The following is a 17731-nucleotide window of genomic DNA, read 5'->3' as shown; positions in this document are numbered from 1 at the left end:
AAACATTCTTTTCACGTGTTCATTTTTTTCACTGCTTCTTTACAATTACAACATTTTTAATTATTTTGGAATTTTATGAAAAATTATTTTTTATTTTCTACTTTATACACTATTAAATTAAGAAAAAGTTTTCACGGTGACTTGTAAAAAGGTAGACAAACAAAGGCATAACTACATATTGTGTGTTAATTTACTTTAATTATGACAAAAGATAAATTATGCATTTTAAAAAACCAGAGGATGTGAGGTATTTGTCCGAAAGATAATTCGCACAGAGGACAGTCGAAAAGTTAACAAAATTAATATACTCGTTGTAATCAGTTACCTTATTACATTGTTCTACGGATGAGTCCTTCTTTATGGATCATCTACTTTAAATGGAAGTAAAACTGGTATTTCTGGCATTTTAAAATGCATACTAAAAATTCTTTTAAGAAAGAACCCTTCTTTATGGATTATCTACTTTAAATGGAAGTAAAGCTAGTCTTTTTGGATTCTTTTAAAGTACTAAAAATTTACGAACATGAATTTTTAATCTTTAACGAAACCGTTCTTTGAATTCCACGTCTCATTTATTTTTTAAAATTAAATAAAAGTTTTATAGTATTTATAAGTATCTAATGTTATGTTAATAGTTACATGTATCTTGCTTTAAAATTTTTAGAGTATTATTTGTATCTCGCATAAATTCACGTATAAATTTGTTAGTTTCATTGATATATCGCAAGAAGCTAAAATCTCCCGTCACTTTTGTCCTTATTGATATAAATTGCGGGAAAACACATACGCCATATAAGACGAAGAACATACTAGCTGGCTAAATCGAGAAAGACGTGGACCTTTTCAACATCGTTCTAGAGTATCAATATGTCCCATAAATTTCCGCTCTTTCTATATAAGTATACTTCATCGTAAGCCTTCATACGGCAAAATGAACGGAAAGTGCATCTATTCATCCTACGCTTGTGACCTTTGCCGCTTTGGTTCCGTTCAAAGCCGCACCTCCGTTTTAAAGTCGGAAAGAAAACACACAGCGCGACAAAGTTATTTTAAATTATAATTTTATTCGTTGCCGGAGGGGCACGGGGGGGGGATAACATTTCTGAGGACATGTTCCTTTTATCGCGACAGCGGAGCACAGTAATGAAAATTATTGTTACTTTTACAGTTAACTAATGTAACAAATATTGCATTAACTTATATCTGAAACAATAATACCTGATCGTTTCGGTCAAGCCGATCATATGTTCTTACAAAAATTTGCATAAAGATCTTTGGATTTCGTGTTGCACCGACGCATATTAATCGACGTTATTAATGTACGAATTAATACGGCTGCGGCACGGAATTTAATTTTGCTCATTACTTGAAAATAGTACACGTACAATATGGAAATCCTTCACGAACGATTTCGTTGTACTGTGCTTCTGTAAGTTATGTTGCTTTATTCGTATAAAAGGTTGCCGCGTTAAAGTCTTTTTGTTTTATACGAGTGAGAAGCGAGATGTTACGAATTTGGGTCGTACCGCGACGCGGCCGACTACGTATAATCCGCGACAATGGGGAAAAAAAACCGTTTATATCCCGCGCTTATACTGTAACAATAAAAATGTCTTGAGAAAAGGAATATCTGCGACGCGACGAGAAACGTTCCTGTGATTTCAATTTCAAGGCAGGTTTTTGAAGAAGATTATCGTACATACGCGGGACGTGTGTGTCTGTGTATTTATAGATCCTCGAAAATCCATGATTTTCACGCTTGGTGGTCAATTTATTGAAAAAAAAAAACATAAAATTCACAGCAATAAAATTTCTTAATAAAATAGTGATACACGATAATCTTTATGGTTTCGATTTTCTCTTTTATGTAACCAATACGTTCGCGTTGTACCTACTCGAGTTATAGTACTACTGGTATAAAAAGTTACGATTTGCGACATGCAGCTTTACAGCTGCGTAAATGCGATTGTATCGTATGGTTTCAAAATCCAATAAAGATCAAAAGAAAGATGTTAAAAGCAAGCGGCAGATGAAAAACATTGACGAAATTCAAGCAATAGTGAAATTTAAACAATACATTCGATCGGATTATCCTTTAGCTTTTGCTTAAATCCTAAACTCTGTTTGAATATCGGTGTATTAAGAGCGTAAGACAAGACTTAATCGTTGTATGCACATGAAGGAATATCCCCGAGATCCTCAATACGAGCGCAATAAAAGTTCGCGCGATCGCCGAAGTACGCACGATCGTTTTCCTTTATCGGGGAACATTCGAGGCGCGATTTTTGCGGGAACGATCATCGGTGGTGCGTTTAAATTCCACGACTGCTATAATATGAGCAGATATGCGTACGGCGGAATTGTCTCTTTTGGGGCGATATTTCCCCGCGATGGGAATTCGACTTCGAGTCCGTCGGCGCGCATTAGTCACTCTCGTGGAACAGCATAATTCCACAATATCCTAGCCAGGCTTTAATACGCAGAAGTAATATTTAACGAGATTTAATAATCGATATCTGATGTAATATACAAAGTATTGATAGAGAAAAAATATAAATCTCTCTTTCTTAATATACACACAATTAAAGAATTTTGAAAATTTCTCTAAAAACAAACGGATATTTTTAAGCAAACTTTTGGAAGTACGTAAAATTTCTCTCTTTATTATATAAATAAATAAAATATACGCGTATTATGTATTATAAACTAATAATCGAAAACAATTTGTTATTGTAATCAATATCTGGAAATATTTAAATATTTAATCGATACACGTACAGCGGTTATCTCATATCAGTTTCAGATATAAATTCTTTGGAGAGTGAACTATATACAAAATCAACATTTTAATGCTTTTTTATATATAAAAGAAAATGACTAATACTGAGATTTGTGTAAATATAATAGCATAATTAAAAACATAAAATTTTTTAGTTTGAATGTTTTGTATTATTAAAATTTTGTAATATTACTTTTTAAAAATAGCTTTTGATTTGCTTTACTGATATTACAGAAAAATAATGAAAGTATCATTGCTGTACATTCAGGATTTAATTTTCATCAGAATTCTCAAAAATTACAATGCAAAATATAATTACAAATATTACAGAAATTTCTAGTCGTTGCGATAACAAATAAGTAATATTAACTATACAACGTAAACGATGTTATGAATAAAATTATATCTCGGAAACAAGAAAAATAGTTTCAAATTATTAATTTTATTTACATGTTACATGTTTTTTTTTTAGATTATGTACTAGAATATATAAGTCATTACTTTTCGTTATTTATAATCAATTTTAAATGTAATATTTCGAAGATTAAATTATATGAAAAGTAAATCAATATTTTAATGCTTATCTTTTATTAAAGGGAATGACTAGTGCTAAGATTGGTGCGAATATATTAATCATATAACGTAAAGGACAAGTATCATGAATGAAATCATTTTTCCTACGCAGAAGAAAAATTATATTTTTAAATTGTTTTATTGTTTTATTTAAATTGTTTACTATTTTTTTCTTATTGTAATTAATTATTTTATTCAAGTATGTTATCATAGAGAACTCATAAATTGTTTTAATAGAGACGTATTTACTCACGTGTGAACTGCATACATCAGTTTAGAAAATTAGCATTAGATCACTGCAGTGACTCGTGTATGCATCGCACAATGGTAATTTGCTGTTCGCTTAGTAAATATATCACGCCTGACAGCAACAAGCTCTTTGAGTATCGCGTTGGTAACAGATTGATCGTCACATCAGAGATCTATCCAGTAGCTTTAGCACGCATGCTTATGTTATGAAACATTAAACAGATTTCAATTACACATACATCAAAAAAGGATAGAATAAGACTAAATGCTTTATAATAAGTGCTTTAAGAATAAAACATGTTAGTGTAATGAGTCATATTAAAATAAATAATGAATAATTTAATAAAAACATTTTATTACACTTACATAATAATTTACTTAATAAATAGCAAATGACTTGCATTTGTGTAAATAATTTAACTATGGAAGCTATTATGTGTAAACTTGGCGTGCAGCTTATAGATTGAATTTGATAGTGTGCTTTTATTCTTTCTTTCCTATTAAGTTAACAATTAGATTATGTTTATAAAGTCTATATTATAAATGCTTTATAACTAAAATAAATATCGTTAAATTATTGTTTAAATAAATGTCACTCAATGACAGTAGCCAAGTTAATAGTCTTATCAAGACTGTGCAAATTTTGAAACTACATGAAATTGAACAATATCATTGTGCCATGCCATTACGCAGAAATGTTATTACATGTCGTCAAGAGTAACAAAGACTCAGGACGCTTTCAAGAATGTTTCTCTAATGGTGTCGGCTTTTACCTAGCATTACTCTCTTTTCCTTTTTCGATATGCGATCTTAAAATTGCATATAGTAGAAGCGATTACCGTGACAGCTTCGAACTATGCGTACTTTGACAACTGACTTATCAAAGTACCATGTACCTATGTACACTGCCATATTTTCAAGCGGAAATTCTATGTCGATGAAGATTTATGTATCCGTGAACGTCGAGAGACGAATTTAGATCACGATGGATATTTGAAGCGAAAGAGACAAATGAATGTAATAAATGCTTATAATCTCTTAATCTACATATAACTCAATTCTTATTTACATAAAAATTCTTTAAAAGTTACATTATGCATAGAGGTATGTGCATAGATGTACAATATCAAAGAAATGCAATTTTTTTCTGCTACGTGGTGTACTTAAAAAAAAGCTGTTTTTTCGCAAAATACAGAGCTTTTTAAAAATTAAAGTTAATTATTTATATTTAGTAAAAGATAGCTCGGACAAAGAAAAATTAAATCGACTTACCGAACATACTTTATTTTACAGTGCGTTCGGTCCCTTAATTATTTGCGTAATTGCGTTTTGTAATTGAATATTGAATACGTTTGATGAAACATTCGAGGATATAAAACAGAAATTATGCGCAGCGCAAAGCATCTTAACTTACGTCTTGTACTCGATATCACTATATCAATGTTTCTCTCTCTTTAATAGAAACAGACGGAAGGTAAAGGCGCAAACAAATTACGAGAGCGAATCTTTCGATTTTTCTTGCGCAGTCACTTCCGCAAATTAAAGCAATCACGAAAGAAAATGAGCCAATCACAGAAAACTGATCGAAAATTGGGATACATACAGAAATTTATTTGTTATCTGATATGGCAGATGTATTCAATTTCCATGATATCGGCGTGTCTCGTTCATACGATCGATACAATCATTACCACAGAGTGAGACTATCTCGAACTACGAATAGTAGTCTATTCTGCGTACTAATTTATATGAGCGTAAATTTAGTTTGGTTTTTTATCATCATTATTTTTTTATGTTTATTTATGTACGTGTGTGTGTGTGTGTGTATGTATGTGTGTGTGTAAAATTTTTAAAAAATATTTTTTATACACGCTTTAACCGCTTTTGTAAATTTGATTAAACATGATATGGTACAAAAGGAGCATTGTACTTTTTTAAATAAAAAATAAAATAGATTCACCGATGTTACATTTGAATATGCATTTTTCTTTATGAGAAAATGATCGTAATTACACCAATATTTATGTTGATAATTATGCCATGTTGTTAAAATTATGACATATACGTAAAAATTAAGATTTTAATTAATTGTGAATGAAAATGACAAAGATATTTACGTAAAAATGAATAAAAATTTATTTTTTTTATAAATCGAACTTATGTAAATATGTTTGATTTATTAATGAAAATTATATATATACATATATGTGTGTATAAATTTGTGTAAAATTAAATACAATTAAAAGAAAATTCTATAGCGACGGTAATAAAAGAAGAATTTATTGTACACATATAATTCTTTTATAATAATTTGTTAAAAGCTCTTTACTTTTTCTTAAAATTTTTTTATAATAGAGCTAAATATTAGAAAATGTGTTGTAGTAACTGCTTTAATGAATTCTTTGCTAGCAAAACATTTTAGTTGCTTCAGCAAAAGCTGTTTAGTTAATACATTTTTTAACAAAAACTTAATATTTTATTTATAACAAAAAATTTAAAGTAAAAAATTGCTTTTGCAAAAACCGTATAATTAAGAAAACTTGTTTATGTTAATTGCAAAAGACCCTTATATTTTTTAATGCTGCATGACGTATAAATGTTGGATAAAATAATTTTTTTATTAAAAAATAAATTGGTAGGTTAAAAATGCAATGTTTTTCAATATCATTTAAATTAATAAAATAGTGATTTAGTATATTTTTTGAAGCAGAAAATTTTGAGTTTTATTTTAACAGATTGTTGGAATGAAATAACCGTTGATATATCTTAAAATAAATACTTTATTTACTTAATAAATTTATTATATCTTAATTTGAAGAATAAGATATCTTAAGGAATAAGGAATACATATTCTTTTCGCGATTTTCACAGCACCATGTACGTACAAGGATTCACGAAAATTTCTTTCACTGTTATTACACGGGATGATGTGACAAAAACTGAACATTCATTTCCAATAATATCCAATTTTTATGTTACCCCGAAAATGGTGAGCTGATGCTTACCTTGAAAATACGGGATCAGCTTGCACATTGTGAGACCGAAAACGAAATTCTTGAGAATTTGACCCAAGAGAGTGAAGGGCATGCAGAACACACCGAGCAGAAGATCCGATACAGCCTAAAACACAGGTTCCCAATAACATTGTTAATTACCATTTTTTATTTACATAAAATAAGAAATATCAATGATTCAAACCGTACAGTAAATAGTAAACAGACAATTGCAAGATGATATAAACACAAGTAATTTATCAGAAAATTTATTTCTCTGGGTTTTATTTTGATGAAGCACAGGAGCTACTGTAGAAGATGTTTAAACATCTTAGACCAAAGTATCGTGGAAATAAATGACTTTATCGTTTCTTCATTCGTGCACTTTTCCGACTAGACTACAAATAAAAGTGGTTCCGAGTCCAGGTCGATCGATCATCAGTAAACAAGAAAGTGGCTTTCAACGACACAGTAAATTGGATGCCGGAAAATTTTAATTTTACTCGTGGTCGAAAGATTCGTGATTTGTTTGTATATTTTTAAATGAATGTTACATATTATACATATGCATTCATCTTTTTTGTTTGTATGAAACGTTTACTGTATACGAAATTGGTGTAATACGTGACGCGATAAATAATTTTCATTCTCTGAAAGAAAACATTTTCTATCTCGTAACAAGATGGACTACTTTTAATTAAACTAAAGTCCCGTCTGATCCTGAGAAGCGCGCGGAGAAAGGGAAATTCTTGTTTTTCTTTTATTCGACATCCACGTGTAATTTCAACAATGAAGATCTTTGCTTTATCGCTGCACATGTGAGTTTGTAAAAGGAAGTTAAAATAGATGATTAAGAATACAAAGATATCTGTAAGTAGATCGGCAAAGAAGAGATAAAATAAGGAAATGAAACAAAAAAAAAACTGTTGCCAATGTGCAAACTGTAATAGCTGCAAAGCTGTGATCAACGATATTATTATACTGCAGTTACTTTACTAAATTACATTAACCGAACTTTATTTCGCGCATTTGGTAAGCTATGTTTCTGATATTGTATTTAAGTAATATAAAATTGCATTTAATGCACAAGAAATAAAAATTAATATTTTAATAAAAATATAGTTTGTATAAAAAGACACATACACACCAATAGAAAATAATAGCATGTTTGAAATAAGTACTTATCTAAACATTACTATTATTTCTCTTAACAACGGTATAATGATTTAGTACAATTAAAAAATTTTAAACATACAAATATATACACAATAAGCGTTTTTGATTCTCTTATTGCATCAATGGATTAAAAAAAACAAAAGCCATAGAAGTAATATTGATATATATACGAAGCACTATTACTACGAGTGTGCTTTATACTAATGGCTTCGCCAAACTTTTATTCCACGCATTTTGCGGTTCGGCTATTCTACCAGGCGGAAAGTTGAAAAGTCACAAGTTTAATAACTGTTTCCAAGTAGTCAAACGTAACACGTTTAGACGGAACAATTACAAATTTCTGGTTTGAAGATTGTATTTAAACTTCTTAGTCGCGTTCATAAATTCTGATCTTTGCATAAGATGCCAATATATCATTTAAAATACATATCATATATTTTAATTTTAATGGTTTATTTTAAAAAGCGAACTTAATGAAGACAATTAACTAAATATTTTTAAAAGTACAACTTAACTGTCGTAATGCCTACTTTTACTTATATTAAAAATTAAAAAAAATATTTTTACGGTAAATCTAATGTTCAATTGCAATGAAATATGGTATTTAAGAAATTCAATACATTTTAATTTATTAGTTCATATTAAGGAAGATATATTAAACTTAACGGAATCAACTAAATATTTATATTTATATTAGATATTTTTTAAAATACGATTTAACTTTTTTAAATGCATGCTTTTATTTATTAATAACTATGAAAAACATTTCTGAGCAAATTCTAATATTTAATATGAAATATTAATTATCTGATAAAAATCTACAACGTCTAAAAAATTTACAACGATAAAGTGATACATACATCAATAGTTTATATTGGATTGAATGGTTTAGTTAATCGAAGTCGATAAACACAGTAGTATCTCGTCGAGAGTATCTCGTAGAGTGTTATTTCATCGTGATAAATATTACGGCTTGTATCAATGTCACGCTATCTCCCTTTATGCAGGAAACAACTGTGAGAAATAGGCTCAAAACTGGCATGATAAGCACAGATGTCATAATCCGGTCTATGTTTACGTAACACGAGTTGTTGTTTCATATTACAGTCAGCACGCGTTTAAACGCGCAAGGGAGACTTGTCGTGACACAGAAATTGTGATTTTGTAACAAGCTTAAGCGGCGCAATTATTTTATAATTTTACGTAAACGCGTAATTATGTTTTCTTTTAAAGCGAGAGATAGTGAGAGAAATTTTATAAACTTGCGTAAAAATTTTACAAACATCCTGAATATCTTTAGCTGTAATATATATTAGAGAAAATTTGTTTTTCTTTTATGTCATACAGATTTGAAAATGATGTGATATCAAGCTCTCCTTTTTCTAATTTACTATATTACAAAGAATATTTATTTTGTAAAAGAAGTTATGTAAACTGACCAGTATTAATATACTTAAAATGCAAATAATTGCAAATCAGAGTAAAAAAGTCTTATTGGACGAATAGCTCTTTTGTTCTTGAAGTATCGTAGCGTAAATGGCAGACTTTTCTCAACGCGTTACAACTTTTCGGTTTGCCTTGCATACAATTGAGAGTTTTATTTCGGGTTTATCCAAGTCTTCCGTCTCTCTATTCGAAGGATTGTCACGCGAAATGTACGACATTCAACATCTTGATTTCTCTTTTGTAGATTTGTTTTTTCATATCTCATACATTTACTCTATATTGTATATGTATTAATATATTTATAAAATAATGAATGTTTGTACCGAGGATTAAACATCGATTTAAATGTAAAAAATTCCTTAACAATAATATTGAAGTTATTTTCTGAAATTGGCGGCAATTTTATATTAAAATTACAATTTATCGTTAACTTTTTATTTAGTTTAGCTGATCCACAATTATAATTATATGAATGTAAATTTTAATTTTATTAACATATATTTGGACAATCTGCATTTTAGAATTAATTTTTAACATACCCGTAATTTAAGAACGTTTAAAAAATCTATATTTACATATGAAATCTAACTCTACATTTTAATTGATTATAGTTTTATTTTAAATGAGCAGAAATTTTTGTTAAAAATCATACATTGAATACCCTATAGTAGTAAAATGAATGAGCTGAAACTCAATCTACCTGACAGCGTTAATTGATTTTGTTCAACGCAAGAAGAGTTGATTTATTCGTTCTATTTACTTTTCCCTGAGTTCATCACAAAATAAATGATTCTAATTGGGATTATTTGCCCGAAAAGGAAATAAAGTTTTATTCTCTCTTTCTCTGCTTCGGGATTTCTGATCGGACCAGGCGCAGTCGTAAAGCAAAAGAAATGTGAGAGCATAGAGTTTACACACAGCGTTCCAGCATTGAAATCAGAGTGCATACTTGTGTTTTCCATCCGCAAAATACCATTTATATAGATTTTTTTACGAGCAAAGAGTTCATTCAAAGTTCCTTGTTAGATGTCTATTTAATTTCTGCTATAATAAAGATCATCTTAAAAAATTTAATGACTTATTCAAGATAATTCAATTAACTTGAAGTAAAAGTATATTTATTCTTTTTTTAAAATAAAAGATAAAGAAAATTTACCTAAAATTTAAAAGTTAAAATTATTTAATTTCTTGTATTTATATAAATTTATTGTATTAATGGGAAGAAAATAAGAATAAGATGCAAATATTATAATTATTTTTAATAATGATAGAAAATACGCAATTAATTTGATAATAATAGAGTATAAATATATTTAAAGCAGAATAGCATATTTTTTATCTTATAGATTATACATTTATTCAAGATGATTAAATAAATAATAAGTTTTTAAAATTATGCAAGGCAACGAAATTAATTTAATTACAAGAAAAATATCTTTTAAATATTTTTTAAATTTATACATTAATTATTAAAATGTACTACCGAAGAATCCTTTTTAATGTCAGAAAAACATACGAACAATTTATCTAAGAATAAATATATATCAAACATGCTTGTTGCATGAATAAATAGGATTATTCTGTGTTACATTAGGGAAGTCATTATATCAGTCAATAATTACTGGAGCAGAAACATGTATCTAAAATTTGTTAGCACATTAGAATGAACACAAAATGTGGGATTATCCTAGTTTTCCGTTTATCGACAAGATTCGCATTACGTCTGTGAAGAATATTTCATTGCGCTTATCTTTTGTTCGCGAAACTCCGTTTTCTTCTTAAGGAGAATTTTTTTCCTAAAAAAATGCAATCACAAGCTTCTTTTAAGATAAAGTTTTATTCTCCCCGAATAATGTTATCAGCGTGCGCGCGCGCAAACACACACAGATAGAATATATATATGTATGTATGCATATATACATATATACATGCACATATTATCTTGTATATATTGTATAGATACACAGAAAATTTGTAACTTTGTAGTAACCGTTGCAAATAACATCTCTCTTGTTTATATAAATCCTACAGAAGTTATTTTTCAATTTTATTCCAATTACTTTCCGTTTTCGTTACGATGAACACAATGGTGGAAATGTCATACACTTGTCACCTTTGGCAGTTAATTGTTAACTGACTCTACACGCGAAATAGTTTTTTCGGCCCTTTCAATTGCCGACCTTCTGTCAGAGACAGAGCCTTTACTTCATCAGCAACGGTGAAATCGATGAAGTGAGATAGATTAAATTGGCTCATGTGTCGGATTTCTTTTTTTTAATGATGTAAATTTGTAGGCTATACAATCTGACTAAAAATCAGCTTTTAACTTTCAATAATAGACACCAATGCTTAACTTTTATTTGTTACGTTTTTGAGTCTCTACACAATCTAATTTTTTACATTTTACGTAAAAAATTCTAAACAATATCGTTTCAGATAAATATAAATGTTTAGATGTGAATCCATTGAGAGTGAAAAAATAAAATTTTAAATAAATCGATATACCTCTACAAGTATGATAAGAGAAATGCGTGGGTAGTCTCTCAAATTGTTACGGTTATAAAAATTGCGTTATAAAAATAATTGCGATATAGTGATTTAGTGGTCTCGGGTATATTGAACAAATAGGAAGTTGAAAGCGAGCCAGATGAATAGTATTGAGTTAGAACATGGCATCGATCAGTTTTGATTGATAGGAACACTAACGTAGGATTTAAGCAATTTAAACTTTGACATTTTGCCATATGAATAGCGTACTGAAAAAAATATTTGCCATTACGAACCAATTTGCACGAAACTTTTTATTCATTGAATAAAAAAATTCTTGCATATATACGGTACTATATTAGATTCAATCACACTATATGCCATTTATGATGATGATTTGGCATATTAATCTCTTAGGATTTGAGGAGTCCGTGCTTGGTGTGTAGTGTAACATGTAATAGAAAACAAAAGGCCACCGTGACGACGAATTTAGATCGACAGTGCCATTCACGGCCGACGGTCCGTATTACGCAAGCTTTTTAGTCTAGTTTAAGTCACAAATTATGATATTCTAAACTCTTACACGTTAACTCTTTCAATTAAGAAAACACGGGCAACGAATAAGTGGCGTGCAAAGATTGTCAAAATATTTGCGTTTAAATTTACATTCTGCAATGTTTACGTATTAGCTTTTAGGTTTTTGTTTTATGATACCAGAAATATACAACCGAAACCAGAGAATCGTTTTATCGTGTACGCTATCTTTTACATGTTACAAACTATACAAAGTATTTTGTATATATAACAAACAATAATATATCGCTGAGTCATCCATATGATAAATCGCATACGAAATAAATATATAAAATTAGATGGTTTTTTCTATTTCAAGGGAACTAAATCAAATTTATTTGCCCAATTTTATTTATTTGCAAGAATATTACACGGTGGATCAGTATCGATAATATAATTTTCGTTGTTCACGAATACAGCGAACTCATATAGTTGATATTTATTGACTACATTTCCGGAAAAGCTTTTCGGCGCCAAGCTGAAGTTTCTTTTAAGACGCTTATCACTACGATGAAACCCTGTTGAAGGAAGATTGCGGAAATACAAAACGAGAAATAGGATATTTGGGAAATATATACATTACATAAGCAGAATCGCGAAAGGATTTTGCTATGATGCAAATTTTGTTTTAAGACGATAGTGCTGAGTATGAAAGTTTAATACTATATATTTAAAAGAAATTATACTATGCTGATTAGTATCATAAATTAATTAAATTACTAGCGTATTTTTATTCCGCAGTATGCTAGCGTATAAAATTATATCAAGATTTACTTGTTTTATTAATATTTTATAACTTTACACTATATGGTAAAATTTATTTAATGTTTTACATTAATTTATAATGTTTTTTTCCAATATTAAAAAAAATGTTTTTTAATAAGACTGCATAGTACCGTTATGAAATCTAAACAGAATAAAATTGCGAGGTTTTATGGTAATGAATATTTGATTAAATATCAACAAAGCGGCATACTTTTCATCATCCATTTAATATTAAAACATAATAATTACAATAAAAATACTATTAAGTGTAAATAGAATCTACTTAAATAACGTTAGAATAAAAATTACAACAAGCAATTTGTACTTTATTTATAAATTACACATGAGTTCTTATAAATTGTATGAATTACTGTTACTATATTGTTAATGTATTGTTATAATGAGATAATCTCGGAGTAACAAAAAAAATTAGGTGTCGAAAATTTTTACTATCAAATTTTATCTATAAATTTATTATATATTTTTTATTAATTTAAGATTAGAATTTTTTTGCAAAAGGTTCAACAGATCTGTTTTTTTTACATTACAAGAATTCAGAATTTGTATGCATAATTGTATAAAATCTCGGATACGGACAGGATTCATATAAATGTCTTTCTTTGTTTCCTAAAGATTCTTTTTATTTTCCAAGTCTCGCTTTAGAAAAGACTTGAGTTATCCTGTTCTCATTCAAAATGCGTTACGGTGACGAGACTTATTAATGATACGACAGTTATTGCCAACTTTCTTTACTTCCACGGTGAATGGCTTTGTATTAATAACATTTATGTAAAAGAACCCATACAACTCCTACATTTATGGGGTTGCATCAATATCGTTTTCTAAAGGTTTAAAGCAGAAGACGAAAAGTTACTTCTTTTTACTATATTTAAAGGTATGTTGAATGTATTTTAAAATAATAAAGTAAAGTTTATATTATATTCATCTTTCAATCATTCCTGTCATTTTACAATTCAATCTAATAATAACTGTGATTAATGTTTAATACTTATAAATTCGTTAAAATAATTGCATTTTAAATTTGTGTATGTGTTCATTATTGTCCAAATTTGAACAATTTTGTTTTTTTTTAAATATAAACGCATACAAAAATATTTCAAATATTTGTTACGTGAATAGATATGATATTATATTTATAATTTTGATCCATAGATATGTAATAAATTTTGATATTGTTGCATTCATTACTGGTTCGCTTACACGGCATTCACAAACGTGGAAAGGCTTACTCGCTAACAAGCGATTCAGTTTTGAAACGTAACACTAGACTTTATTGCACTTTACAATATTTGAAAACTCTGAGAGCGACTCTCAGGCATGTACGTCGCCAGAGCAACTCCAGAACATCTAAGTTGATATTCGTAGAATCGCTGATGTTTTCGAAAGATGGCACATCGGCAGGGATCAATTTGCTCTTCAATCTTCATATATCAAAAACAATGATCAGCAGATCTTTGTTCGATCGTAACAAAATTTAACAAAAACATTGAATAAAATATCTACCTGAATATCTATTTGAATAATAATTCTTAGTCGTACAATTATTATATTACTACTTGTATTTATTATTATATTACAACTTGTTTTATATTATTATTGTTATTAATAAATATTTTAAATTGTTATTACCTTTACTCATGAATATTTTTTATACAGCAGTGATAATTTTTTAACTATGTAAACATAAATTCTTACGTGTTAAAGCCAGAAGGGTGTTGAAAAATCTTTTCATCGCGAGGTGCATATTGGATACTTTGATATGGAAATGAGCAAAAATGACAAAAAAATAACTGAGCCCTATTTATCAGCTTCAATATTTTCGCCGTTGCATTCTAAATATTTGTAAATAATATTTGCATTATTTGGGTGTGCTCTCCCTTTTTTGTGCTTTTGCAATTCGTGAGCGCCACTAGAATTTTCTGTTTAATATAAATATTCAAAAACTCATATATTTCTGCGGAAACAATTTCAACGTATAGTGTTTCTAAAAAAAAATCGTCTAGAATGTTTGATTATATTTTTATATTCTGCGCATGGGCGAACAAGCCTCGTAAACAAGCATATCGAGAGTCTATCGTTGAATCGGATAGGGAAATAAAATATATCAAGGTTAAAGGTTATACAGTAATTTTAACTACATACGGATTTTTATTTACCGATAAAATACAATATATTCTATTGTTTTGTACTTCCTTTATATTCTTTTATTAGTATATCAGGTATTGTTTGTTCGTAGAATATTTTTATGAGTATTAGAATATTTTTATCATTTTTTCGAAATGTAAAAATATTTAGAAAGTACACTTTTAGAAATGTCTATTGAATTATTGACTGAACTGAAAATGTATTTTGAAAAATTCACACGGACATTAAAGTAAATGTATTAATGAATGATTGAAGATTGATTATGTGGTTAAATTTTTAATTGGCTTACGTCGAAGATTTTCTTACACAGCGATTTTACATAATTAGCAAAATTGATTAAACTAAACTCTGTAAAAGTAAAAATTCTTTTAAAAGCTCACTTTGTCATTGAACACTTGTTTGTTTGCCATATATTGAATACACAGCGAGAAAAGGTCTCAGGTCTCCGACGTTCGCGAACGTGACCGACATTTTTCTTCGTTCTGAAAGAATGATGACAATGCATGCGTGACGAATCACTAGCAGCTGGTGCAGCCGAAAAAAAGTGCTGTTGGCAGTTTTTCCCTGGCGCACGAAATATGCAAAAATGGTTCGGCAAACAGATGCGCGTAGGACATTGCAGACCCTTGAATCTCCTGGTCTCGTTGCCTCTCTTATCATCCTCTGTTTTTATTTATTAACTCACGCGCAAGCCAGCGGGTATTTTTGCTCGCACAGAAACCTGCACGAGACATCGTAAAAGTTGCAAGAAATATTTCATTGAGCAGACACGCAATGTTATATTTTACCTCGTATCTGATTTGAAAAATTGTTCGGCTAAATCTATAGACGGAAAGCTTGCACATTATTTTTAAATAATGCATTAGCTACGCGGCAATTATTGAAGGATGAAAAATTACTATGTCAGAAATAGTCGAGATGTGACATAATCAGGGAAATAAATTTATATAAATATGTGCTTTTCTAAAGTATAACGCTTTGTTTTTGTATCTTTTCGATATACTGTATATGTGCCATGTAAATTGCAAGAAAATTTACATTAAATAATTTAAATATTCTAATTTTAAATATTAATTTTAAAAAATAATTATAAACTTAAGGAATATATGTATAGATCTTTGCATTTAATACTTATTATATTATTAAGCAAATAAAATATTTAATAATATACACAGTAATAAAACATTTTGTATTTACTTTAAAATCCGTCTTTGCTAAAACTCGTGGAACGACATCAAACGTTCAAAACTTCATAAAACTCATCTAACACAATTCGAGTTTTATTAGTTAATTTTAGTTAATAACAGACAGGGTTGCGACAAAGCCCCTCCTTCGCCTGCATGTTTTTGCGACTTTCTAGGATACCCCTATCGGCGGGGTAGATGCGGGAGGGGGGCGAAGCCTCTCTTGCATTCCCCTGTGCGTGCGTGGGTGCGTGCGTGCGTGTGGGTGTGTGTGTGTGTGTGGCCCCAGCGAAGAAGTGTCGGTTGATTAGTATTGGATGAGTTATATGAAGTTTTGAACATTTAACGCCGTTTTTTTTAACTATTGTTTTTATGACAAAAATCAATAGAACACGAAATATGTATTTCGATGAGATTTACAACTTTTATTTGAAGTATTTTTTGAAATTTCCATTATTTATGGAAATAAATGGAAAAATCGTGATTTTATGATTTTTTTATGGTTTCCGTCATAAAAATCGAATTTGCGCCAATTTTTACTATCATATTCGTAATCAGCGCGCCAAAATACGTAAGAATACACAGTTTCAAAAAAATCGGAGGTATGTCGTTTTTGGAAGTATGGCCAAACTTTTATGTTAAATTTGAACACATTTGCTTGTTACTTTAACATATTACTGTTGTGTTAATTTAAGTAAAGTGTTAAGTTATTAGAATTGAAAAAGGTAGAAAAGTATTACAATGTGCACGTATTTTTAATTTTAAAGAATAAATATGTTTCTTATTATTAGTGACAAAATATATCTGTTGAAATTGACAAAAAAATGTTGAGTTTATTCTGTAATATAAGATGTAATGTAATGTAAGAACGACTATTATTTCTCAATGTAATCTTGTAATACATGTTACATTAATATTATAATATTATTAAAGTAACATGTTATATGTGTTAGTTTGATATAATTTTCTAAATTAAATTGCTACAAAAAAATTATGTCAAATTATAAAATTTACTTTTATTTTTATGTTAAAATATAACTTAATATTTATGTTGTTATTTAACATATGTTAAATTAACATAAACATTTCTGTGGACTGTTTGAAACAGGCGACATCTGTTAAATTAAATTTAACACAAGCTTTTTTATTGTGTATTGTCCGTTTATCATAAATTTTTAACACGACGTACCCTGCGTTAAAAGTTAGACGACTGAATTTTAATAAAAATACTATTTGTAAACAAATATGAAAGATTTCATCAGGATTTGTTCATCTCAAGTAGATTCAATTAAGATTAATTACAGATAAATTCAACGCTATCGCATGTTGTCAGCAGTGGC

The 17731-nt window shown here is 28.9% G+C and overlaps 1 protein-coding gene across 9 annotated transcripts in view; it reads right to left on the bottom strand.

Moving 5' to 3' along the window:
* LOC105834548 (cholecystokinin receptor) overlaps positions 1-17731 on the bottom strand; it is a 65880-nt gene that overhangs the window by 34279 nt on the left and 13870 nt on the right. For all 9 annotated transcript variants that reach the window (XR_004962463.1, XR_004962462.1, XR_004962461.1 and 6 more), the window contains one exon: positions 6607-6721. Coding sequence is in view for 6 of the 9 variants with exons in the window: in XM_036283918.1 (XP_036139811.1) it covers positions 6607-6721 (115 nt within the window). In the remaining 3 variants the exon portion in view is untranslated. The remainder of the gene's footprint in view (positions 1-6606; positions 6722-17731) is intronic.

This window comes from Monomorium pharaonis, chromosome 3, assembly GCF_013373865.1.
Source record: "Monomorium pharaonis isolate MP-MQ-018 chromosome 3, ASM1337386v2, whole genome shotgun sequence".
NCBI lineage: Eukaryota > Metazoa > Arthropoda > Insecta > Hymenoptera > Formicidae > Monomorium > Monomorium pharaonis.
Note: the sequence above shows the minus strand (reverse complement) of the source record. Positions and strands in the feature narration are given on the sequence as shown.